Source organism: Cupressus sempervirens, chromosome 10 (assembly GCF_028749045.1).
Source record: "Cupressus sempervirens isolate cs-2001-9-10 chromosome 10, ASM2874904v1, whole genome shotgun sequence".
Lineage (NCBI taxonomy): Eukaryota > Viridiplantae > Streptophyta > Pinopsida > Cupressales > Cupressaceae > Cupressus > Cupressus sempervirens.
Window position 1 is genome coordinate 209,066,604 of NC_143127.1, and position 27,024 is coordinate 209,093,627.

The window sequence follows — 27,024 nt, forward strand, 5'->3', positions numbered from 1 at the left end:
TAGCATTATTAAAACTATTACTAAATCTGATATTGGTTTTTGACTATATTCTAATCGTACAAGCTATAGTGCAAAAACCTAATTAAGATTATTAAAATTAGTCATGAACATTGAGCCTAACTAAGTCTGTTAACCCTAGTTGCAATGTCAAGTTTAATTGCATAGTTAAGTCTTTTAAATTTTTCTTTTTTGGTGCACTTGGTCCTAAATATTTTTGGGCATGACAAGACCATAAGAACAAGAATTTCAAATGAGAGCTGCAATGCACAACTATCAACACTAACAAGTAATACACATTAGAAAATATTATATAAGTAATAATTATAATTGTTATGATATTACTCAATTTGCCTAATATTTATACTTACATATATTCCAATGCATCTCTTTCTTTGATCTTGTCAAATCTTTATGAAATTTGATTACCATCAAAAAAAAAGTTTTATTGACCACCTTCTTAAATATAAACTTCCAATGTATCCTAGCCACACATCTAGATATCTCTTTTCATGAGAAATAAATTGTACAATTATTAGAATTATAATTGTACTAACACATCAAAGAACATTTTCAAGTAAAATAGATTAACGCTGTTTATCTATTTGACATAAAAGCTAGAAAAAAGAAAGAAATAGTATGCAATATAATCCCAATAGACATAATCTATTTTAATTTAAAAGACAATATGTTTTATGCATAAGCACACAATGGTTTGAATTAGGAAAAAAGTACTTTGAATGGAGAGCCACAAATGCATCAATATGTATCCCAAATAGGATGCATGAAAGGACAAATATGTTGGCACAAGTGCAATTGGAGATAAAAGAGAATTAGAGTGGGACCCTTTCTATTCTTGAAGTACTCAAGGCCTTTCAAGCTCTATTATAAGACATGCCACTTGCGTGATATGCCTCTATATTTGTCACTTTAGGGAGAAATGGCGAGTCTTCCTAGCTGTTCAGTTTCCTATTCGAAAAGCATGGGAGAAATCCACTTTAGAGAGACACAATAAACAAGTATTAAAAAACAATTTATGTACCTAAAAAGTATTGATACAGTTACTTTATTTAGCATTCAAAGGTAAATATGTTATCGTTATGAGCTCTAGAAAGGCTGCAGTAGCTGCTATTACAAGCCGAGGTAGAAAAAAAAATATTGGTCCACACCTTTGACAGTGAAAAACTTCAAGTTGTCCCACCTTTGACAGTGAAAAACTTGAAGTTGTCCCACCTTGAAAGGCAAATGGGGTGAGGGGCGAATGCGGGATATGGGGGACCAAGAGTTTTGATGGAAGAGTACTTCATTATGAAGCGAAGCTCCTCCACATGAAATCTGATTTGCTGTCGTCTCATATCAATGTGATTTGACTCATAATAGAGCCAGTATGGCGGAGAGAGAGAGTGGAAATGACGAGAGCCTGAGCACTTTTTTAATCTTTTTCTTCCGTTGTTGTACACTCCAGCAGCATACCGCACCAGTGAATTCAGTAGACGTTCTTATGTTTCGGGATTTGGGGCGCTTCATTTCCATCTCTGACAGCACCCAATTGGCATTGCACTGCCACATATAGAAAAAAATGCAATTCTGCCTCATATGTGGGATTCTGCATTGGGCTTAGAGTATTGGGTACGTTTGCTCTGAGGTTATTGGCGCAGTGGGGAACTTGCAGGCAGAGAAAGCGGGGGAATAGATAATAATGCCAAGACCAGGGCCAAGGCCATACGAATGCATTAGAAGGGCATGGCACAGTGACAGACACCATCCCTTACGGGGCAGGTTGATACAGGATATATTCAGGTATTTATTGTTTGTTACCTTCGTTGTTGTGCCACCGAGAGGTTTCAATTTACTGAGTTCTTTGGGCACCCATTTCCCTGTTTCCGGGAATTTTCGTGGAATTTGTTTAGTTGATGTAGATTCCACTTGGGTTCTAGAGAAAATCATTTTTTTAACAATTTTGAACATAAGTAGAGAGTCAAATCAATGTGATGTGTCCACATATGATTATATAACGATTTGTTTATATTTTACCGATATCAAGAAGGAGACAGTAATTTAACATTCTCTCTCTCTATTTGTAATGTGGTTTAGGTCAGAATGGCTTACAGGATATCAAAGTGCATTTACTTGTTTAGAGGATCATCTGTTTCCTGAATGGTCTGTTAGCTTGTTTTTTATTAAGATTTTATCTAGAAATAACCAGGTATTTCTATTTAGTATTATTATAAAGTGGCAAGCTAATAGTAAATGCTTTTCAATCTTCACTTTCATTTGCAATGCACACCTTTTTGAAAGCTTCGCTCTCAATGTATTTTTGGGTGAATTCGTCTACTAATTTATTTCTACATGTGATATGTGTTACTTGGTTCTTAGTTTCGTGGTTGGTTAGTTTATATTGGTAGATGGAGTGCTTTACTTGAGGTTTGGCGATATTTTACTAACATCGGTGTTCTTCCTTGTCTTTAATTTTGTTGATGTTAAAATACCGGGAACTATTTTGGTTTGAATGTTTGATCTTAGTTGGTTGAAATCTGTCAAAGTCAGATTTACCTACCCAGATGTCCCGCTTTCTCAAATTTAAATCATTATTGAAATAATTTTTTAAACGTTCTTTTCAGTTAGAAACTGGTTGAACACGGGAAATAGAGAACCATCTGTCTTGTCCTTAGTTTATGTTTGTATAATATTATATATATGATCCTATATAAAGAGGAGACTGTCCTGTCCTTTGTCAATTAATGTTTGTATAATGTATAATACTTGATATGATATGATATGATAGATTTTAATGACGTCCACAAGGCTAAAGTAGCCTATGGGACCCACACAATCACCCCCCAAGGTAGGAGCGGAACTAATCTGTCTGCAGAGTTTTGGTTAACTTGTCTCTCCTTGGCTGAAGTTTGATAATCAAAGCCGCTGTTCTCTTGACTTGATCCTCCTCAAATAAGTAGTTCAAGTCCCTGTTCTGTAATATCTCTGTATAACCAGATCTGATGTCACTGTAAGCCAGGCAATCTTTGACAAAGTGCTGCTCCGTCTCTACCACTCCCATACTACAGAATAGACATGTTCTGTCTGTCCACTCTTCATTTGGAACTTGCCATCTACCAGTTTCACATCGCAGCTGGTGTGAATTAGTTCTGAGTTGTGCTATCAGCATTTTTGCTCTCTAATTAATAGGTGCTCTTATATAGGCCTTTTCATCATGACTAGAAGTGGGGTTAAATTCTTTAATGTAATAAGATATCATTTAGATGATATGCTCATGTTCCACAATTTGTAGTTGTAGGGGATAGCCATGTTATAATGCTTTCTTTTCATCTCTGTCTATATCTCAGCATTCTTACAGTTGTTTTCTAAACTATAATAGGCCTCCAAACCTGCATAAATTTCTTTTGAATCTTACTATGGTTGTTTATTCTTGAGATCAATTCTAATGTTCGAATCAATTTATGCTTGAATTTAAGCCATAGATCTTAGTGCAAAAGTGCAAAATCTAATGGTTCTCGTCCATGATTATTCAAGAAAATTGCAGGTTAGGCGATTTTTAAGACTCAACCAGCATGATTTGGGTTTTATTTACCGTCAGCCCAAACGTGTTGCAGATTATTTGGAGGACTTTTAGTTGTTTGACTAAAGCTTCAAAACATTTGTCAAGAGGAAGAATTTTATCCTTGACCATAAAATATGCCAAAAATATATTTTTACAAAACATACAGAAGCCTGATATTATACTTCTAACACACTTCAGGTTTTTTTATCAGTAAGGAGGATTATTCAGACTGGCCCCACTCCAGCAGAGGTCACAAGGGGACCTCCTCACCTTCAAGATTTTCAACTTAATTAACTTAATTTAATTTAATTTATTTATAGTTTATTCAGCTCAGAAGCCACAATGGAAGTCCAATAGCCACCACTTGGAATTAGATGTCACCTTGGGTATTCGAACATGGATCTCCATTTGAGAATCCTACGACCTTGCCATTTGAGCACAACTCCATTGACAACACATTTCAGAGACATCCATATGAAGAATGTTGTCAACTCTTTGCAGTTATTTTGTCTTGCATTTTTGTCTGTGACATTAAAGAATAAGGCTATCTGTGTAGAACCTGATAGAAATTAGTACAGATTCAGATAGGCTTATTCTAATTTTAGGTTGGATATACATATCTTTGATGAAGACTTATAAAAGTTGGACTTAGCACTGAGCCACTTACTTATGACTAGTGCAGCAGATAAATTACAATAGCGTATATTGATAGAGTTTATCAAAATAGGATCCCAAAAGTATTTTGATGAATATTTTAAGAATATGCATTATTTACATTGATTTACTGAAATTTATGCCGAGCAAAGCACATTGCTGTTGCCGGGATGAATATACTTTAAAATGGCAATTAGTCAGACTTTGTAGACTGACCTCTTTTCTTGTTTTCCTTTCTTTTATCATAGTGCTGGGTGAGGCTTGTGTAGAAAGTCGGGGTACTAAGTAAAGTCTATCGCAGACAGTTAAGCAAGTCAATAATTTTTTGACCTAATGTATTAAAATGTAATTAGGATTATGTTGGAAGCAACTTAAAAATTGCAGACTTTGTCTTAAGCTATTTTTGGATTTATGGGATTGACTATTACTGAAGTATCAGATGACGACTCTATTGACAGGGAAAATATTACAGGAGATTATTGAATCTGGTTATCTAGAGACAACAGATTGGGCCATTGTTCCAGTCAATGACAGACAAACTAAGAAGGAATCTGGGTAGGATGCCACAAAGAAGAACACTACGGCATTGTATTGCAGTTAGATTTGCTAGGCAGGAGCTTATTTTCAAGAGTGGGGGGTGCAAAGTCAGCCGAGTATGTCTGGAAGAATTTACAAGAGACTTACCAAGGAAGTGACAGAGTTAAAGTGTTCAAGTTGCAGACCTGCAAGAGAGATTCTGAGAATCTTAGAATACAAGAAGTTGAAGCTGTAATAGCTTATTGTGTAAGAGTCAAGGTTGTGGTCTATAAAATGACAACTCTTGGAGAAACCATGAATAAGTAGATAGTGGTGATGAAGGTGTTAAGGACCAATACTTGACCATCATAACTGAAGAGAGCAACAATTTGACAACTATTGAGTTTTATGACAACTATTGAATTCAATGAAGGTGTTGGCTGGTAAATAATTACTATCACTGACTACCTAGACTTCAATGACTATCTAGGTTGCACTGTCCGAATTGGTGTTGGTTGGTGCAGTACAGTGCAACCTCCCACACACAAAGTAATTTCTTCAACCACTTTGAGACCAATCCCTGGAATTTGGAAATGTGGCTAAGAAGTGATCTATTGAGGAAAGTTGTAGAAGTGATCAAAATCTTGAATTTACAACCTAAGATTCTAAACTATATCAATGATGACTGACTTCGGGAAAGTGAAAAAACATTGGAGTGTACAGATAGATCTAAAGACCCTGCTAAAGTCCAACTCCTAATAATTTGAGCCCATCATGTCATTTGTACTCTGCTGAATAAGATTGTTCAGGGAAAGGAATGCAAGTAATTCTTTCATGGATGTTCAATTATATTTTCCTTGTTCATTAAGTAAAACAGTTTATAGAATGGATGGGAGCTATCAGAGAATGACTCCATCAACAACTCCAAAAAGTTTGAGAAAACAGAGACAATTCTAAATGAATTTCTAGGATTTTTGCCAAGTACAATTTTTCTGGTACTTAATAGAGAGGGAATTTTGTTTAACCAACAGCCTAAAGATAATTCATTGATGAATTTTATCACCATGAGATAATCAAGAAGGGAAAAAATATTCAAGGGGTGTGAATACTCAAGAAGTAGGAGGGCTTTGATTACTCAACCCTTAAGAGGAAGTAATAAGTGAATGATTTGATTTGTTCATTCAGTTTCCCACCTTCCCTAATATTTGTGTTTCTAGTTCTCAAGGAAGGCCGTACATGGCTTGAAGCTATTTGGGTGACCTTGTATTGCTGACAGAATATTTAAGACAAATTGCTTACATGTACAAGTCTTTATCTGATAAAATTTGGTATTTACGATTAAGGATGCATTTTCTGTAAACAAATTGCAATACCAAATTTTATGATGCTCAATCTTTGCGTGACAGAAGTGGAAAAATGGAATGTATTTTGAGGAAACAGTATACCCTTGTCTCCCTTTTAGGTGATTATTGGATGAACTACAATGATATGATTGAGGTCAAGCACAAAGAACTGAGCAAGATTCCAATGGAAGAAGTTACAATATATAGAGCTCTTAAAGTTAAGGTCTGTCTATGTCTTGAAAATGATGAATTGATTGAATCACCTGTGTTTTTCTGTAAAAAAGTTTGATTCAACTTCACGGAGATGTATAATTCCATTGAGGATTAAGATGTCAATGGGGAGGATGATTATACATTTGTATTAAAAAATGCATGAAATGAAACATGCATGCTTGTGAAAAATGGTTGCTGGTTTTTCTGGCTCTAAAAGCCACTTGGTCAAAACTTGAAGTATCCCACCCCAAATTACACAACCAACTCCTTTACTTTGTAAAACATAATACCACTATAATATTACCAAGAGGATATTATCTAAAATTCTGATTCCTGCCCTACTTCCTGATTTTCTTTTTACTTTTTTATGTTTCAGACTGTTCAGACACTTATAACAGCCAGTAAATAATATCAAACACATCATATTATTATACCAAACGGTTCGCCCAACATCAGAGATGAAATAACATGAGATACACAATATATGAACAATAAATGCACACCACAACTCTGTGGTACGGATGATAACTCTGCTGTTATAAGTCAGAATATAGAAGTCTGAAAGTACATCCAAACATAGGCAAAACATGACCATCACGCCCATAAATGCCCCAGTTCCAAAATCAGATTAATACCCTAGGAATTATACATACCAAATCATCGCAAATGAACAACAGATGTTGAAATTGTCCCCTAGGAGTGGCACAAAGCTTAGGGTATGAGACCTTAATACAAATTGAACACAAACCACCAAGAATACTGCTCCAAATGTGGTGCTCAGACCTGCCTCGTGGGCTGTTACAAGTTAGGGTTAAAGGAAAGCCTAGTCAATGAAGAAACCACCTTTAAGATTGCCAAATCACCCCTCTCAAGTGGCGTTTAATGCAAGATATATTAGAATATTATATAATTACTCTAATGGTCATCTATGTAATACTTGTAATCTTTGTAGATAAGATTGTTTCCTAAGTTTCTTATTAGAAACTTTCTATTCTTGTAACTTTGTAAATTCTTAATAATGATCTCTTCAATCATTTGTTAACACATCATAGTATTCTACCAATTACTTTCCAGTAATAAGATAAACATCAAACTGCTTCCAATTGAATTAAATATAGACTTTTTACACCTACCCTACAAGTCATAAATCTGAACAGCCACCTTAATCTTTCTTTTCCTTCACAAGATAGTGCCAAATGGAAGGCAAACAAGCCCTAATTTACCTACAATGATGTATTCTCAAGTCTAGACACCAATCTTCATTTAATGTCCCAGCCCTAGCCATCCATTGTATTATGAAAATATGGCAATTAAACCTCCAAATCTAAAGCAAATTGTCTTCCACCTGCAAATAAACTTCTAACCCTATTTGAGAGGATTTTCCCTCTTAAAAACCCTAGCTGGTTGAAGCTCCCAAATGATGTAAAACCTTCAAATATGCTTAATGATGAAATCTGGGTAGATTCACCTCTCGATGTAGACTTGCGTTTTCATCCAACCCACTGATTTTCATTACTGTCAGGATGTTTGAGAGTGGTTTCAGATTCGTAGGAGTTATAATGGAGATTTTCGATTTTGGGAGATTCTAAAAAAATCCAGACAACCAAATTTCAGGGACCAACATGCCTCCATCAGTGTTATTCTCCACAACTTTTCTTGACTTTCCAAGATAAATTTGATGTTGGAGCAAGGATTCTAATTCATCTCTTGACTCTAGCTCCACATCCTTGACTAGCTTGGCCAAAATCTCACTCATATCTCAAACTGACTTGACTATGTAGAAAGCCAAAGTTGCTGAGACTCATCTTTAAGACTCAAAGACTTGACAATTACCAGTGAATTAAGACTACGTTGGACAATTACCAATGACTTAAGACTACTTGGGACAATTACCCCACTAAACTAAGAAATTTGCTACTCTTAAGGGTATTGAGTATTCTAATTTCTTGTTAGTAATTTGATATTCAAAACTTCAATGTTCATTGCTGACTGTTCAAGTATTTCGTATGTGGCATTTGCAATGATCAAGTATTATGCTATGAAATAATAAAGTTTTACAATTCTGTATATTTCTTACTTTTTTGTATAGATAATACATACATACATATACATATACATATACACACACACACACACATATATATATATACACATGCATACATATACATATATACATACATACATACATATATATAAAATAATTATACACACATGTACCCACATGCACTGAAACCCCTCAAAATTTTTCATGCACCGACGTATTGGGTTTGCAACTCAAAGCTCGCAAGCTTGCTAAAGAGAAAATGAATAAGCCAAGTATATCCAAATGGACTCCAAATGAGCCCTTTTATAATTCTCTAAGGAACCTTTCGGAAAAACCATTTCGTTTCATATTTATTTGCAATTAGGAATAACAATAAAGGGGCACCTTATATAATTTTTAATTAACATAAAGTCACTTTATTAATTAATTTTTATATTCATCTTATATCTCTCTATATTGGTGCCTAAAAATTATTCACTGCATTAATATTTTCAATCAATAACTTATAACTCCCATGATGCCAATATTAAAACTTCATGTTATATTTATTATTAAATAATGTTAGTTAAATATTTAATTTATTTTAATATTTAATGTTAATTAAAATAACAACTCTAAACATCATGTGTCACCAATATATCTTCAATTCAAAATTTCAAACAATCACCGACCATACAAATCTCAAAATTGAAGATGCTGCAGGCTAAAGAAGAGGAGATAGCAAATTATGACCAGCTGCTAGAAATACTGGTTACCATGAATAGTGACTGATAAAAATAGTATGTCAGCATAGACTCCCAATTGATAAAAATAATCTCAAAACTGACACTAAAAACAATAACAGTAAGTATCAGACAATTTGTCCAAAATAACTCCAAAAAGTGTTGTTCAACTCTAGTACATCCTTTGAGCTCATTGGCGACATCAAAAACCCCCTTTGAGTGTGCTGAACCAGACCTGGAAGACAATACCAGCTACTGTGCAAGAGGGGACATTACAAAGAACAGCCTGCAAAAGGAGGTTCAACACAAAATATATTCTTCACAAAATGAAATAAAATCAAACATCATTGGCAATATTAGAGGTAGTAGAGGTGATGCAATATTGGAGGCAATGAAGGAGGTGATGACGAGTGTAAAAAAATAGAAGTTTTGGACTCTCCCTATCGGGGTGGTTGTTGCAACATGTTGAGAATCTCCACTAAAGGACCCAAAGAAAAATAATGGAACATCTAGACCTAAGGACACCAATGCATAAGGTATTCTTTTGATGTTCTTGTTTTATTGGACGGCGAGGCACAAAAATTTAGATTTTATGCCTCTAATTTTGTCATTAGTTAGCAAAACCTTACAGGCACAAGGTATATTGACAAATATAGTTCTCAACTCGGAAAACTATCATTTTTCAAATTCGTTAATGTAGTTGTCCCCACAGTCATTTGTTCCAACAACTCACTGTCTTGCCAAATGTTTTTGTTTTGGATTAAGAGTTCAATCAACCTTTTTCCATAATGCCCCATTGTAGTAGAGTCAAGATCAGTCCTACGTTGTTCTTTTGGAGAGTCTAGTCTTAAAAAGTTGACTACACCCTTTTGTCAAATATTTTAATGTTCATGAAAGGCCCTCCCATTGTTATAGTGTGAAGTTCAGCTTATAATTTAATTTTATAATTTCCCCTTCTGGGATTGCCTTTAATATTGCCCTAAAATCATAAGTTCAAATAGAGAAAGAAATGTAATATAGTTTGAGTTACAACTGTATTAAAAATGTTTTAAAGAAGATAAATCTTGGTTCAGGTCCTACAATTGTGTTGAACAATATCGAGAATATGATGTTTAGTACCAATCATTTCTACAAGGGTTAAGGATCAAATAACATATAACCAGCGTATATATCAACAATCATCTTAATCCATTTAGATAAATCATGTAATATTTATAGTGCATTTGTATAACTCAACCATAATAGGGGTTGAATGAGGGAAGCACAATAGGGTGCACAAGGCATCCCTCATACTAAGCCCCTTGGTCCACGCGGCAAAATGCCACCTATCCAACATTGGGTGGTCTACCTAGTGGGGGAGTGTGTCTTTTCCATCTCATTCATGTTGCCTTATTGAGCCATGCATGACTATGACTTATCTTAATTCAATTCCAACAATCAAACATCACATTGATTGGAAAGGAAATCGCAAAAGGGCATTCAAAATACTCCTTTTGTCTAAGCACGAGGGCAGGATACAATACCCCCTTGGCCCTACGTGTGGCAGGACGCCATCCATCCATCATGGGGTGGCCTAGAAGGGAATTTCATATTTGCTCTCCCTCGTATTTCCTTACATGATTTCTTGTGGGGAAATAAGTAAAATAAGGAATAGCATTTCATATAAGTGCCTATATAAATTATATGTATTAAATATACTACCACAATGCATGCCACAATATTTATTATATCACTCGAATTTATGAATGAGAATGCAAGATCTTATAATTGAGGTAATCTGCTTTGAATTCCTTTCTCTTGTTTGATACTTGCTGACCATTTTGCTCCCCCCCCCCCGGTTTCACAAATATTGCCAATCTCATGAAAACTAGGGTGGTGGCCTTGATCCACGTTCATTGACTAATTATTAATTGCCATGCAAGCCTAATAGGAATACGACAAAAATCCTTGACTTTTCTCTTTTATTCCCAAGTCTTGAATCTTTTCATATTTGCATGCTATATCATTATGAAGATTTCAAGTTGTGACCTTGTAATTGCTTTTCATCGCTTGGTCGCAGGTAGTTAGCATTTAACCATCAGGGAGGCTGTGACAGTGCGATGCAGTCAAATTCACAACCAATCGCGGCATCACAGTTAACTCCAAATTTAGGCGATCTCAAGCTTGCGACCATGCAAAGATTAACTCCAGCGGTAAGGATTCATGTATTATCGCATAGTTGCAGGAAGTTAAGGGTTAATCAGAGTTCAACCTGCGATGCAACAATTACTTGGATTGCTCACTCGCAGGGTTAAACATCAAAGTTAATGGTTAAGTTGCGATGGAGCGATTAGCTTTGATCGCATGGTAGCAGGTCAAGTTTTGCCTTAGGAAAGACCTTAGAGGGCTCACAAACTTCCTAGCCGTTAGATGTAAAGAGGATCTACGTTTGTCGTTATGTTGCTAGCGGGAACTGCTCGATCTTTAATTATGGCGACATAATGACATGACACCGCATGTCATGGTGGGCTAGGCGTGTTTTAAAAAGTTGAAGCGTCGCAAGGGTCAAATTCGAAGGAGTTATTCATCGAATGAAAGCAGATTAGTTGAATTGATACACTCCATCGAAGAGCTTCAGAGATTTAAGTCGCGACCATGTGAAAGTCAAACAGGCCATAGTTAAAGCTCCTTCATCGCATCATCGCAAGTGGTCAAGAGAAAACCATGGTTAGAGCCGCGAAATACTTTCATTGCTTGGTCGCAGGAGGTTAGTCCTAACCTAGGGTTAAGATTGCGAAACAACGATACACATGGAGTGCACCATCGCAAGGTTAAACTTTAAGTTGCGATGTTGTGATGGAACATCTAGTAGTCAAGTGTGATGGCTTCACGGGGTCATAGTGGTTAGACAAAACGAGCAAATGACAATCGGGACTAGGTGATCACAGTCAAAACCTTGTCTTCGCAAGGTCGCAGGTATCTTCGATGCAATCAAGCTTTAGGCCGGGATGGCGCGAATGGCAACGCAAATAGGTAAATTCTCAATCATCATAGGGTCGCGAACATTTCATGCTAGCCAGGAATTAAGCTGCGATAGGGCGACAAAGACAGAGATAACTGATTTCGTATCATTGCACAGAAGACTATTATGTCTAAACCATGGCGATGATGCGAATGGTCAATTTCATATTGGTCGTAGGGTCGCAACAGTCAAAGGGATAAATTGGAAACAAGCTACGACATAGCGATAAGCATGAAACATAAAGATGATCGTGGTTTCGTAGGGTTAGACAGGTAAAGAAAGAAATAAGCTATGAAGCCGCGAACAAGGGCATTCAGTGGTCAACATAAATTTAGATGGTTGAGCAAGGTGGCAAAATATTTCAGGGAGATTGGTCCATGTGGTGTGGTGTAAGGATTGACTCTAGTTGATTTAATGATATATTTGATTTGGCATAGAGAACACGAAACCAATAGTTCATAAATGGCAATCAGATCCGTTTGATCGTCTGCAACCACTTCTGAGTGTTCTCCATGCCTGTTTAATGCAGATTTCTTCCAATCACCACCATGCTTGTCCTTTTGCCCAATCAAGTGATAATGGTCACTGCTTCTGTCTGCTCAAAGCTAGATTTGCATGTAAAAGGTTAGATTTCTTGTATGGGGACATACATCTGATCATGATCTCTTCTGATTAGCAGTTATTTCTATTTTGCAATTTCAACTCTACCGTGTTAGAGTTTGAACTCAATGCAATGTTAGAGTTATGCCCGAACTTTATAAAAGGCAGTTGTCTGTACTTTGCAGTAGCATTATGCTCTGCAATATTGCCTTCCATTGATGAAATATTTCTGTTCTTACCTCTTCTTACCATTCATTAATTTGTGCATGTTATTGCCTTGTTTTGAATGTTTCTTTTCATCTTCTCAGATCTATGTGTTCTGTCAAGTCTGCTAGCAGTTGTTGTATAGTGAAATCCCTTTCCTTTCAGCACTTCAACTAGTTCTTAATCTGCATAGGGTTTCTTAGAAGGTAGAATAGAGTTAAGATTAGTGTAGTTGGGTGTTTCGTTGATGTGTAGAGGTTGCAACCATTCAATCTAGGTGCATCACCCCCTTTAGATTAGACAAGGTAGTTTGCTTGCTTGCATCTCCTTCTCCCTTTTCCTTCAAAGTGTAGTTAGGTGCATCCTAATTGTAAGGAAGCCGACCTTCTCTGAAGATTCGACCTCAGAGTGCAAGTCCCACACTTGGAGCTCGTTTCCATGTTACACGAGGTCGCTTGAGGGTCATACCTCAAGCAAGGGTGCATACTTTTGTGTCAACAATACTCCTTGATGCCTTCATTTAAATGGAGTTCTCCTTTTTATGCCCCTTCCTATAGTCATAGCTCTTTTCAAGAGTGGTTCTTCCTCACACCTCCATTTGCTTCTTAACCAATTGCTGTTGTAAACATCAGATTGCTGCCTTAATGAAATCGCTTCTTAACTATATCTACTAACGAATCTCTATGGTAATCAAGTGGAGTTGCTTCCTTAATGAGCTACTGAACGATAAATAATATGTGAGGTCAGATTGGTTACTTTTTCTTTTGTTTGTTTGGGTTTGATTTAGATCTCAAAACTTGTGAAGACTTTGAAACAAGACAATTTTCTTTTACTAAGAATGGTGCGATCATTTTTTGTCATGGTGGGGCCATTATAGTCCACCCTCCTTGAGATTGCTTGTCCTTGAGCAATTATAAATTTGGGTGATCAAAGATCTCAACTGCTTGCTAAGTGGTATGTTCTATAGGTAGACCCTTCCATCTAACCAAGTACTCATCAAGGGACCTATTCATCAACCTTTTTCTTGCATGTCCAAAATGGTTTTAGGCATAGTTGGTAAACGTAGCTTTGCCTTAGACTTAACAAACCAAAAAGTTAGACTTGGACTCAGACTCGACAAAAACTCAAGAAATGACTCTACAAAAGAAAAAAATTGTAGTTCTACAAAAGACAAAAGAAATTAATGCATTTAGAGAATATAAGAGCCATATTAAAACATTATGAAGAACTTACGTTGTTTACTACTATATATGATAAATTACATACATGGAATAATAATAAAGATGGCAATGCATACCAGATATGGAAGTAAACTACGTTTTTATTCACCCAATGATTAAAGGGTAATGGAAAGAGTGTAAACTCAAAGTTGTAGTGTACTTCAAAAATCAAATGGGGGTTTACAGGGGGTTGGGGACTGCACCCTAGTGGGGTTAAGGGGCAACACCCTTAGTGAGATCAAGAAAGAGTGCAAACTCAAAGTTGTAGTGTACTTCAAAAATCAAATGGGGGTTTGCAGGGGTCTGGGGACTGCACCCTAGTGGGGTTAAGGGGCAGCACCCTTAGTGAGATCAAGGGGCATGGCCCTTGCGGGTGTCTATGGGTAGTGCTCCTATAGGGTCCTGGGGCAGCACCCCAAGGAATTTCCTTGTTGAAATACAAGGTGAGGTTAAGGGGCAAAGCCCTCGTCACCAAGACCAAAATAAGACCTTTTGAACCGCGTTGAGCTCCATGATGCACATCATTTTCATAAATTGACTACATTCACATATGGCCTTCTCGGTGACAAAGAGATTGACAAAAAGACCAAAAAGAATGCGTTTTAAAATTTGATTGTATGCTTCCAACAAGCATCACGATACCTCCATCAAGACTTGCAAGTCCCTTGAAAAAACTTGCAAGTCTCTTGAATGCACTTGTTAGGACTTGGTTTGTGAGTCCATGGTAAGTCGACTTGGCCCTCCATTTTACTTGCAAGTCTTGTTGAGTTTGTGGCAAGTCCCACGAGTTTTTCGTCTATGGTTTCAGGTTCCAAAATTAATTTTCTTTCATTATCGAGCAGATAATTCCAAAGAGTCCAAGCACGAAGTAGCATGTTCAAGTATCTTTTTAAGTTAAGACAGATGAAAGATATCATGGATCCTACTATTTTCCAGTAGTTTTGATTCGTAGGCAACCTCCCTATCCATCTCAAAATTTTAATGGTTCATAGAATCTAGGTTTTAGTTCTAAACTTAACTTTCCTTGATTTGATGATTACTTATAAAGTTATTTTCTTAAGAAACTGTTGACACAAAAGTCTGCAACCTTGCTTGAGGTATGACCCTCAAGCGACCTTGTGTAACATGGAAACAACCTCCAAGAGTGGGACTTGTGCTCTGAGGTCGAATCTCTGGAGAAGGTCGGCTTCCTTAAGATCAGGATGCACCCAACTACACTTTGAAGGAAAAGGGAGAAAGAGATGCAGGAAAGCAAACTACCTAATCTAATCTAAAGGGGGTGATGCACCTAGATTGAATGGTTGCAACTTTGCATGTAGATGCACTACACATCAACGAAACACTCAACTACACTAATCTTGACTCTATTCTACCCTCTAAGAAACCATATGTAGGTTTAGAACTGGCTGAGGTGCTTAAAAGAAAGGGATTTCACTATACAACAATTGCTAGTAGACTTGACACAACATAGAGATTTGAGAAGATGAAAAGAAACATTCAAAACAAGGGAATAACATGCACAAATTAATGAATGACAAGAATAAACATAAATATTTCATTGATGGAAGGCAATATTTTGAAAACAAAAGGGGGGGGGGTGGGGGTGGGGCGGGCAAAAATGGTCAACATTTCTGGCGACTCAGAGGGGATGCTTGCCTGCTAAGCATGGACTAGTGGCCTTAAGCAACCCATTGGGCTATAGAGTCACAAAAAATGAGACTGCTCTGCAAAACCAGAAAAAATTGCAACCTGTGCAATTACAAAATTTCAAAACTTGGCTATCTCATAGAGAAAAGCCTGTGCTAGTGCACTTCTTTGAAAATTGAAAAAAAACCTAATCTACTATATATAGGAATTCTTTGAAAATTGAAAAAAAACCTAATCTACTATAGAGTCACAAAAAATGAGACTGCTCTACAAAACCAGAAAAAACTGCAACCTGTGCAACTACAAAACTTCAAAACTTGGCTATCTCACAGAGAAAAGCCTATGCTAGTGCACTTCTTTGAAAACTAAAAAAAAACCTAATCTACTATATATAGGAATTCTTTGAAAATTGAAAAAAAACCTAATCTACTATATATAGGAATTTATAAATGTGAAAGCTAAACAAACCCATTGACTGGTTTGTTGAAGTAGCTGCCATTCCTCATAAGTTGGTTTCTTTTCCCATGCACATGGGCAGCTAAAAAGATTAGTAGACATGACAAGCATACTGCTGCATGGAACACCTTTTTCCCAATGCTGAAGACCTAGCACTGGGGCACCTTGATTCTGAGCAATACAAGCTTGCTCTTCCATGTAAACTTCTCCCTCATGCTCTGGAATGAACATGACTGGGGGTAACTTGCTGATTTGTTGCAGAGCTAGATGCCTTATAGGGCATCCTCTTGATGGCATTGGGTCAAAGGAGTCATCCTCGACCGTGTTGATGTTGTCTGCAATGGTAGTATCCAACTGGTTTGGAAGTGGCTCCTTCCTTTGTGAATAAACAATCTCCACCTTTTGCTCATGATGCTCATGAGCCACCTCCTTGGGAGCTATTGGTATGGTGTGACTCTCCACTTGTTGTTGCATGTTCTTCATATATAGGAGATGATGACTCAACCTCTATGGAAGAGTAGATAGCATCAAACTCATCGAAAAGGTCATCCTCATCATCGATCTCCTCCATTATAGATGCAATAACACGCATAGGTTGAGGGGCAACCTCCTGCATGTCAGCATGTTCTTCCTCAAGGATAGAGCTGTCCTTAAGGATCTCTTTTTCATCCTCCATATCATGAAGGGTTGTTTGCTGCAACATATTTTCCTCATATGGGGAAGATGACTTGTTCGATAGGCACGAGGCCTCAAGTTCATAGAAATTAATCTTCCCCATCCACTGTGATGTGCCCATGTCACAACAGTCTATGATGGTTTGAAGAAGAGAGAAAATCTTCTTCCTGGATCGTCTTCTCTGTTGTGACATTGCATGCGGGCTAGGGAGCAGCCTCATACACATCGATGCGTTCCTCCTTGAGGACAGGGGTTTCCTCCTGATGCTCTTTTTCTTCATCCTCCTACTGCAACACATGTTCTTCAATTGGTGGTTGCTCATTTGTTGTCTTTGTAGGTTGAGGTTCAGGGCAGCTTGAAGTGGGAATCTGGAGAGGACTGCTTTGTCTGAAGCTAGTAAACCTCCTTTTGGGGGCTCTTGTGCTTCAGCTCTCTGCATTTGGGCAAGCTTGAGTCTTGCCTCATCACATTTCTTTTGTTTTAGTCTTCTCTATTGCAACAACTGAGAGAAAACCTCCCGAGCCTTGTTGAAAATATCGAATGCCTCAAATGCCATGGTGCAAACATGAGGATCATCCTCCCACATCTCCCTCTCACCACGTAAATCATTAAGCCAAGAGGACATAATGAGAATAACATAAGTAGAATCTCCACAGGCTGTATCCTTATAAGGATTATGAACGAATTCAAAAATCTTGTTTATGTCAAAAAATCCTTGGACCAAAAAATTTAGGCGGTCATAAAGCTCGCCTACCTTTGGCCTGAGATCACTATAGGGCTCTAAGGAAGACTGGGCAGGCTGAATAATAGCCTCTCCATAATATGGGGGAAAGGTATTTCTGTGAAGGGGAACCGTGATAAAGCATTTAGGAAAACAACTTCACAGAAATATTGAGGAAACATAAAAATTGAAAATCATACCAGCACTTGGTCTGTTGAAACCAAAAGATGCATAGAGTCGCCGTGGTGTTGAATGAATGCCTCCAAAGGCTAGTGGCATCGAGAAAAACACCCAATTTCTCAGTGAATAAAGATCAACTGGCTAACCAGTGGACTTATATAGCTGAATCTTCTTGTCCTACCGAGCGTGCCAAAAATTGTTGACACAAAAGCCTACACCCTTGCTTGAGGTATGACCCTCAAACAACCTCGTGTAACATGGAAACGACCTCCAAATGTGGGACTTGCACTTTGAGGTCGAATCTCTAGAGAAGGCCGACTTCCTTACAATCAAGATGCACCTAACTACACTTTGAAGGGAAAGGGAGAAGGAGATGTAGGAAAGCAAAGTACCTAATCTAATCTAATCTAAAGGGGGTGATGCACCTAGATTGAATGGTTGCAACTCTGCATGTAGATGCACTACACATCAACGAAACACCCAAGTACACTAATCTTAACTCTATTCTACCCTCAAAGAAACCATATGTAGGTTTAGAACTTGTTGAGGTGCTGAAAGGAAAGGGATTTCACTATATAGCAACCACTAGTAGACTTGACACAACACAAATCTGAGAAGATGAAAAGAAGCATTCAAAACAAGGCAATAAAATGCATAGATTAATGAATGGCAAGAAGAGGTAAAACATAAATATTTCATTAATGGAAGGCAATTTTTGGAAAACAAAAGGGGGGGGGGCAAAAATGGTCAACAAAAACCAAATCCCCAACTTCAAATGTCCTTCTAGTCCTTTTCCATTGACATAACTTTTTGTTAGAGTTTTAGGTGACTCTACAACTACCTCAAAAGATCAAATGAAAGACCAAGTTTACTTCCACAAGAGAATGACAACACAATTGCATTAGGATGCAAGAATGATATTATTGATAATGGACATAATGAAAATGTACATAATAGGGCTTCTTATATTAGACAAGATAATAATAGACAATGATAAAGAGTAGATCAGTTGTTTCCCATACAAGGTGAAGCACATGTCCACCCAAGAGGGATCCTCCTCCATTATGCAATGAAGTGTGTGCCATATGACGAGGATGATAATGTGATATGTGCATTAAAGGTGGATCTCACACAAAGGGAAATTAGATAACAACTATCACCACCTAAAGTGGAATTCTCCTACAATATATGCTAATACAGGTGTAAACTCTTAGGTATCTCATATGCAAACTACTATGCGATGCATTATCTTGAGTTAGCTTAAGTAAAGTGTAATTACTGAATATTTAATTACACCATCACTTTTGTTGGTTTTGTGCTTGGTGTAGGTTATCATGGAGAGTATTTATAATATTCATGTTTTGTTGCAGTTTTTCTCTGCTCATTATTTCCTTGGAGTATCAAACTTCCAAATAAGGTTGACTTGTACCCATGTAAAGCCTTGAAGGGGCTCATCTTTATCGATTTATGGTTGGTGGTGGTAGTATAACAATGTTCTCCTAAGTGTAATCACTTGATACACACATTTTATTGTCCTATAACATAGTTCCTTAGATATCCTTCCACCCATTTGTTTACAATCTCAATCTATCCAAAAGTTTGGGGATGATAACTCATGCCTTGTATGAGTTTCGCCCTTACTATTAGAAGAGTTCTTGTCAAAATTGGCTAAGATATTGGTTGTCTCTATTACTAACAAAGTTTTTAGGGAGACAATGTAATTTGGAAATTTACTTGAAGAAAACGTCGACTACCTAAGGAGCTCTATAGTCAATGAATATTGCTATAAAATGTGCATATTTAGTGTTACATCCCAATTTTCGACCCAATTTAAAATGTTCATATAGGCATTGAGGTTCAAATGAAGTCAGTTGACAGTTAAATTTGTTATAATCCTGTGAAATGGTAAGATGGTTAGTTATAATTTCATATGAAGATAACATGCTAGTTGATTATTTATCATGAATTCATGGAATTGAAAAGGCGGTTAGCCATTATGATTTTTATGATTAATACTTATTATGGTAATATGATTTAACCGCGGAGAATTTCCTTGTAGGGAGTACATCAAAAGGGTGGAAGTATTGTTAGAAAAGAATTGGGCATAGGAGCATCACCATCACTAGACAAATGGGTATGAATTGTGAATCACCATGGTTGAGGACCTAGCGACTGCATAACATGATACAATTAATCGACATGTATGAGCTATTAAATAAATATTTAAAATATTTATCTTTTTAATTTAATTAATGCATACCTCAAATGGCTTTTGGTTGACTTTTCCACCACATCGTTATAATACATATTTATGTACATACATAGATATAAATTAAAGGTGACATCTAGTATTATTTTTATACAAGATTTTATCTATTTAATACGTACATTTAAATGCATGTACAAGAAGATAAAATAAATCTTTCAAGATGAAACATGTATTTAGATATACATATTTAAAAAGTACGACTATGGATAAACATTTAATATGTGCCATCTTAATAAAATATATTTATGTGCAAGTAAATAAATATGTTTATATTATTCTTTTGATTTGTAACCTTTCAAGTTCTTTTCCATATTTATTTATTTATTTTCTTTACTAGAAACTGAAATGTACACTTGGCATATTATATCGGCATCCAAGAAGGCGAAACATTTCTTTAAGAGTTACAACTTCTTGGAAGCCTTTGAGAAATCAAATGCCTTTACATATATTTGGAAGCCGAGAGAAGTTAGATATGTATTTTGCGTCCACACAATTTTACTCTTGCATTCCTTTCCACAGTTTTACTCCTTGTTTCTACACCCTTGTTGAAGGCAGAAATTGGACACCTTTTGATATTGCATACGGATTGCTTTTGTGAGGAAGCCGACTATTAAACATCAAGCCAAGGCTCACGTTTCTGTGTTACGTTAGACCAGGTTAAGTTGTCACTTTTTTTTTGAGTGATACATCTTCATTCTTTCTATTTCTGCATTAGAAATTATAGCAGAAGGAAGTATGTCCATGAGAAGTTTGCATTGTAATATCAAAGAGACTAATCTTTCCATATTGAGTAAAGACGAATTGTCATGTTGAGTTCAAATATCTTTTTTGTATTGCTGTAAGTCAGAATCGAATTGTACTTTTGCAAGTCTCAAGATTGTGTCCTCAAGCCATAAAAGCTGAGATATATTGAATATGTAATTAATCATACTTTAGCTGAGGATCAGCAGATTGAGTTGGTTTACTTTGAGATTTAAACACCTAGGACTCACCCGACTGAATGGCCAAGGAAGAGGTGATAAAGAAATCTGCAATAACATGGAAACAAAATCAAAAATGATAAAACAATAACATATTAATTTAAAAAGAGAAATCGTTTAATAGCTCATGCATGTCCAATTCATTCTCTGTTGTCAAGTCGAGTGGTGTGATTAAGTACTAGGATGCTCAGTGGCTGACAAGGTGTTCCATGTCTATTCTGAGTAGGGAGGGCCTTTCTAGTTAGAGAAAATGTGGGGATAAGTTGAAGGTCTGTGGTTGGGTGGTTAAGCCCCTGACAATGTTTCCCCTCTCCACGAGATGTCAGGATGTGCATCAGATAAAGATAAGTGGAGCATTCAAACATTTATTGGTACCATGTATTTTTATTTTTATGATATTTATACAAGTAGAAGATATGATGGATTAATTTATATCGTTGAATTCGGTTAATTTTTTTTGATGAAAGCAACCTTTCTCGTCAATGTAATTGGTAACCATTTAGATTGGTTGACCTTCCAACTAAATATGGAATATATCTATAGGATTTTTATTTTAGTCTTTTATTTATAAGAATAATGATCATGAGCATATCTTCTAATCTTATGTTATTGCCACAATTAGCAATAAGAAGAAAATGAATGAAATAGAGGTATTTGACGTCCCAAATGATACAGCGGTATCTGATGTCCTAAATGATACAGTGGTATCTGATGCTCTAAATGATACAGTGGTATTTGACGCCCCAAATGATGCAGTGGTATTTGATGCCCTAAATGGTCCAATGGTAATTGATACCCTAATTAACACAATGGTATGTGATGCCCTAAATGATCCAATGGTAATCGATGCCCTAATTGATATAGTGATATTTGATGGTAATTGTCAATTGATTTTGATATAGTGGCATTGGATGGTAATCACCATTTGATCCTAAGTGATATTTGTGGACTAACCTGGGTGTTTACAGAAGCATCCCTAGATTGATTTCGGTTTTGAATTCCATGTTATGTAGATTTTAACTTCCATAGTAAATTCATTGATGGTGTTTATAATTGTTAGTTATGAAATTTCCATTTAACTGATTGTAACTGTTAATCTCATTCACATGAACATAACTGATATAATTGTCTTCCTATGAAAATGAAGTAATAACTGTATTTCTTTAATATGTTAGTTGTTAATTAAGACCCGGGAAAAGTGGATGTTACATTTAGTAAGGTTATCCACCACCACATATATACAATCTTTGCCTTGTGCTTTGGGAAGCTTGGTTATGAAGTCCATAGAAACTCTTTCCTATTTTTGATTAGGAATGGGTAGTGGTTATAGGAGGCTTACTGGAGAGTTTTTTTTGTCTCTATTCCTGTGCCAAGGTAGACATTCTTGAACATGTTTGATGATCATTTTCTCGAGGCCTTTCCATGAGTATTTTCCCCTTGTTTATAAGTTTTATAGCATCCTTGGTGGCTGACTATGGGGTTGTCATGGTATTCTATAATGACCCTCTCCATCTTTGAACTTGGTACAAGGTATATCCTATATTTGTATCGAATTAATTCTTTCACCATCTTATATTCTTCATTTTGTGTTACTTTCTATGATGTCACTGGCTTGTGGATCTTTGTCATACTTCTAAAAAATTGAATTCTTCCAATCCACGGAGATGCTTGTTATGGATGTATGTTGATATTATGTTTCCCTTTCATGTATTTGATATTAAAATCTTATTTTTGTATAAAGCTCACCCATTTCTATGGTCTATCTTTTAAATCCTTTTGTAATAAGGATCTTAGGCTATTGAGATCCTATTTTACATTGAATATCCCACAGACTAGGGATTGCATAAATTTAGCTAAAGAATGCGTGACTGCTAGCATCTCCTTATCATAAGCGGAATGGCTTCTTTCGATTTCCTTTAGTTTTCTACTTCTAAAGGCTATAGGATGTTTGTTTTGCATCAATATTGCTCCAACACCTCCCAATTTATCACATTCCAACTCAAATGGTAACGAAAAGTTTGGAATCCCCAGAAAGGGATAGGAGCTCATTACTCAAGTTTCCCAAAAACTTGTTTTTTCTCTTGATTCCAAGAGAATGCACTTTTCTTCATTAGGTTAGTCATCTAACACATTTTTAGTAGTATTTGCAGAGTCCCATAAATCCCCTTAAGTGTGGTAAAGTTCATGGTTTCACCCAACTTCCTATGGTTTCTATTTTCTCCTAATGAACATCAAGACCTTGAGCACTAATCATGTGTCCTAGGTATATAATTTCCTTTAATCCAAAATTCACACTTCTGTATCATGGAAAATAGTGATTGGTGTTCAAGTATTTCCATCATCTTGTTAATGTGTCTTAAATCTTCCTCCCATGTCTTGCTATAGAACAAAATATCTTCAAAGAAGACTAATAGGAATTTCCTTAGTTCTTTCCTAAAAAAGTGGTTTATACATGATTGGAAAGTAGCAAGAGCTTTTGTTAGTCCAAACTATAAGACACGAAACTCGACGTGTCCAAATTGGCATCTAAAAGTTGTGTTGGGGACTTCTTTTCTTTTCTTATCCTTATTTAATGGTATACAATTTTTGAGAAATGTACTTATCCATGAAGTTCATCGATTAGTTCATCAACTCTAAGAATGGGATAACCATTTTTTATGGCTTTCTTGCTCAAATCTCTATAATATAAACACATTCTCATAGTGCCGTCCTTTTTGACTAGTACCATGGATTATCACTAGACTAAGGGACTAGACTAGGTTGAATGTGACCCATTTCAAGAAGTTCATTAATGGTTGTCTATATCTTCTTTGGACTTTTAGGGGTGCCTATCTTGTGTAGTGATTACAAGCTTAGCCCCTTCTTCAAGTTCTATGGTATGTTCAAAACCTCTCTTGGGGGAAGTCTAGTGGAATATTACTAAATGCTTTCTTGTGTTTCTTTATGATAGATTGAATGCCAATGCGTATGACTTTGCCTTGGGAGGAAGATTTGTCAAGGATCATGCATTGTGCAACCCATTCCCCTTGCCCATGTCTAAAGATTCTTTCCATCCTCTTGGGGAATCCATTAGACAACCCTTCTAAAATGACTTTTGGCTCACTACATGTAAAACAAAGTTCCAATTTCGGGGAGTATAGGAAGAAATATCCCAAAGAGTACAACTAGGGGTGCTCATGATTACATCACTTTCCCCTAATTTAACAATTTCGAAATATTCTTTGATTGGATGCTTTCCCAAGTTAATGTTTAGTCACAATTTGTTTTTGTACATGGTGTAGTGGTCCCAATAGTCAAGGCTACTGTAAAGTCCTTGAAATCCTTTGTTTTCAATTACATTATTGTAGCTAGATTTTGATCAATAAAGTTGTGAGATGCCTCACTATCCATAAGGGTAATTACCTTTTGTCCTCATATAACAATTCAAAGTCGGAAGGGGTGGTGTTGTGGATGCCTTTGAGGTGCATGCTCTTCTTCATTGCACCATGTTCTTTTTCTAAGCTTTGCCTCCCTTTTCTATGTTGTGTGCTTGGCTTTTCTTTCCATGAGTGTTTTGGCCCCCATTCTTCCTTGCATTTGAAGTGCAAACCTTTTGTTTTGAGGATTTTTGGTTGCCTTAGGTTTTTTACAATTACCAAAATTCTCATACTCCCCTTTTTCCTTACATTGGAAACACAATTTTCATTTTTGAAGTTATTTGAGGTCATCTCTAGGATATCTTACTCCCGTACACCCTTTTATGCCAATCTTTCTTATAGGGGTGTTTGTTATGTGCGTATGACATTGGACTTTTTGTGTAAGGCTTCTCTCTTGATGATGTGGTTTCCAACTTTGATGCTTTTTGAATTGCATCTTCAAGTGTTGTAGGATTGAGAGCACTTACCAAACCTCAGATTGATTCATTTAACCCTTCTACAAATAGGTATGTGAGTCTTCTTTGAGAAACTTTGGGCACCATTACTAAAAGTTTCTGCAATTCAATGGTATAATCTTCTATGCTTCTATGTTGTTTTAAATGTGTTAGTTCTTTAAACTTAAAGTGCCATTCAAGATGTTATTGATTGAATCTTTTAATAAGCCTTTGAGTGCATTTGATCGTAAGTGGTTATGTGTTGGTTACCTTGGGTAATAGGGCCATGATGCCACCCATCATGGGTAGTTCCTTACAGATGTAGAATTACAAATTTAAAAGCATCCTCTTCTATCATCAAACTAAGGGAGAGCTAGGTGCTCATCTAATGGACCCATGAACGTGTTGTGACTCTTTGAATCCATCAAAGTTAGGTGGAGTCATTTTACTTATCCTTTATCTTAAATGTTTGTTAGGTTGTTCTCTTTCGCTGCTAGGGGCATTCCACATTTTAACATCATAGAAAATCCCTAAAGTAGACATTTCTCCCAACTTCAAGACCCAGTCTTGAGTATTATTCAGCAATTTCATTAACATTGTTAATGGTTGGATTATTTTCTTCTTCCTTTATTGTGTGCTCTCCCCTAGTTATGAAGGAAGGTCTTGTCAGCCTATGGGTTGATCTCTTGTTATTTTTTAAATGATTAGATTTTATTTCCTTTATGTTTGTTTGGTTGGGTCAGAGAATATTGATTGTATCATTCACATATTGTAAGCTTTGTAGGAGTGTTTGAGTTGCCCTTGCATTGTGTTCCCTAAAAGTCTTCATTTCATCTCCAACCTATTCACCCATCTTGTTTCCTTCACTAGAGTTGTTCGCTACAACTCGTTTCCTTTCCCTTTACAATGTTCCTTGAGCTCTTTGACTTAGTTGCATCCACTATCTTTCAGAGTGTGGCAGGAACAATGCTTTGATACGAAATGTAATGCTCCCCTTAAAGATTGCCCTAAATCTTGCCCTAAAATCACAAGTTCAATTAAAGCAAGAAATGTAGTATAGTTAGTGCTATATCTTTACATTTTTTTTTAATAAACAAGATAATTCATGGGCTAGGCACTGCAACCATGCTAAACAATATGTCAAATCTAACTCATAAGATCAATTATTTCTAAGAGGTTGAGGATCATACAACATATATGTGCATACATATTAATAATCTTCTTAATCCATTTAGATAAATCATGTAAAATCTATATTTTATTTTCAGAATTCAACCATAATAGGGGTTGGATGAGGGAGCACAATAATGTGCCCAAAGTGCCCCTCATACTAAGCCCAAGGGTAGATACGACACCCCTGTTGGCTTACATGTAGTGGGGGATCTTGTCTTTTCCCTCCCAATTCATGTCACCTTATTGACCCACCTATGATTGTGACTTCGCTTAATTCAATTCCAATAATCAATCATTGTAGAGGTTGGAGAGGAATCCACAATAGGGTGTAGTGGCATTCCTCTTATCCAAGCACAAGGGCAGGATACAATAACCCCCTTAACCCACATGTGGCAGGAAGTTATCCATCCATGTGTTTTCTTACAATACCCTCATTGTATTTTCCTACTCACCTCGACATGATTGCTTGTGGGGAAGTAAGTAAAGTAAGAAATAATATTTCATATTATTGTCTCTACAAAATATATGTATTAAATGTAATACCACAATATTGACTATATCATCCTAAGTGCTAAATGAGAAGTAGGCTCTTATAATAGAGATGATTTGCTCTGAATTCCTTTTTCTTGTTTAATCTTCCTTGTTTCCTTCAAAAGTTCTCCTTTTTATTGCCTTTAATCAGTAAGGAAGGATTATGTCCCTTCCTATGGTAAAAGCTATTAGCCATCACGTCTGCCATTGTGCCAAAAGTTTGACTTGTTAACACTTGATACAATCACATGACATATAGAACACAGGAGGCTGTTAAGCTACGTTGTGAATTCCGAAGGGGATTATTGCCTTGTAAGGAATGATTACGTCCCTTCCTATGGTCAAAGCTATTAGCCGTCATGTTCGCTGTTGTGCCAAAAGTTCGACTTGTTAACACCCGATATAACCATATGAAATATAGAACACAAGAGGCTGTTAAGCCACGTCATGAATTCCTAAGGGGAACGTT

General features: G+C 36.4%; 1 protein-coding gene across 1 annotated transcript in view; it reads left to right on the forward strand.

Annotated features, from left to right (window-relative positions):
• The first annotated feature begins 1,087 nt into the window (after nucleotides 1-1,087).
• The window catches only part of LOC149533368 (uncharacterized), a 46,597-nt gene continuing 20,660 nt past the window's right edge, over nucleotides 1,088-27,024 (forward strand). Inside the window, exon 1 of the mRNA XM_089805081.1 lies at nucleotides 1,088-1,797. Within this exon, the coding sequence (XP_089661207.1) occupies nucleotides 1,697-1,797 (101 nt within the window). The 5' untranslated portion in view covers nucleotides 1,088-1,696. The remainder of the gene's footprint in view (nucleotides 1,798-27,024) is intronic.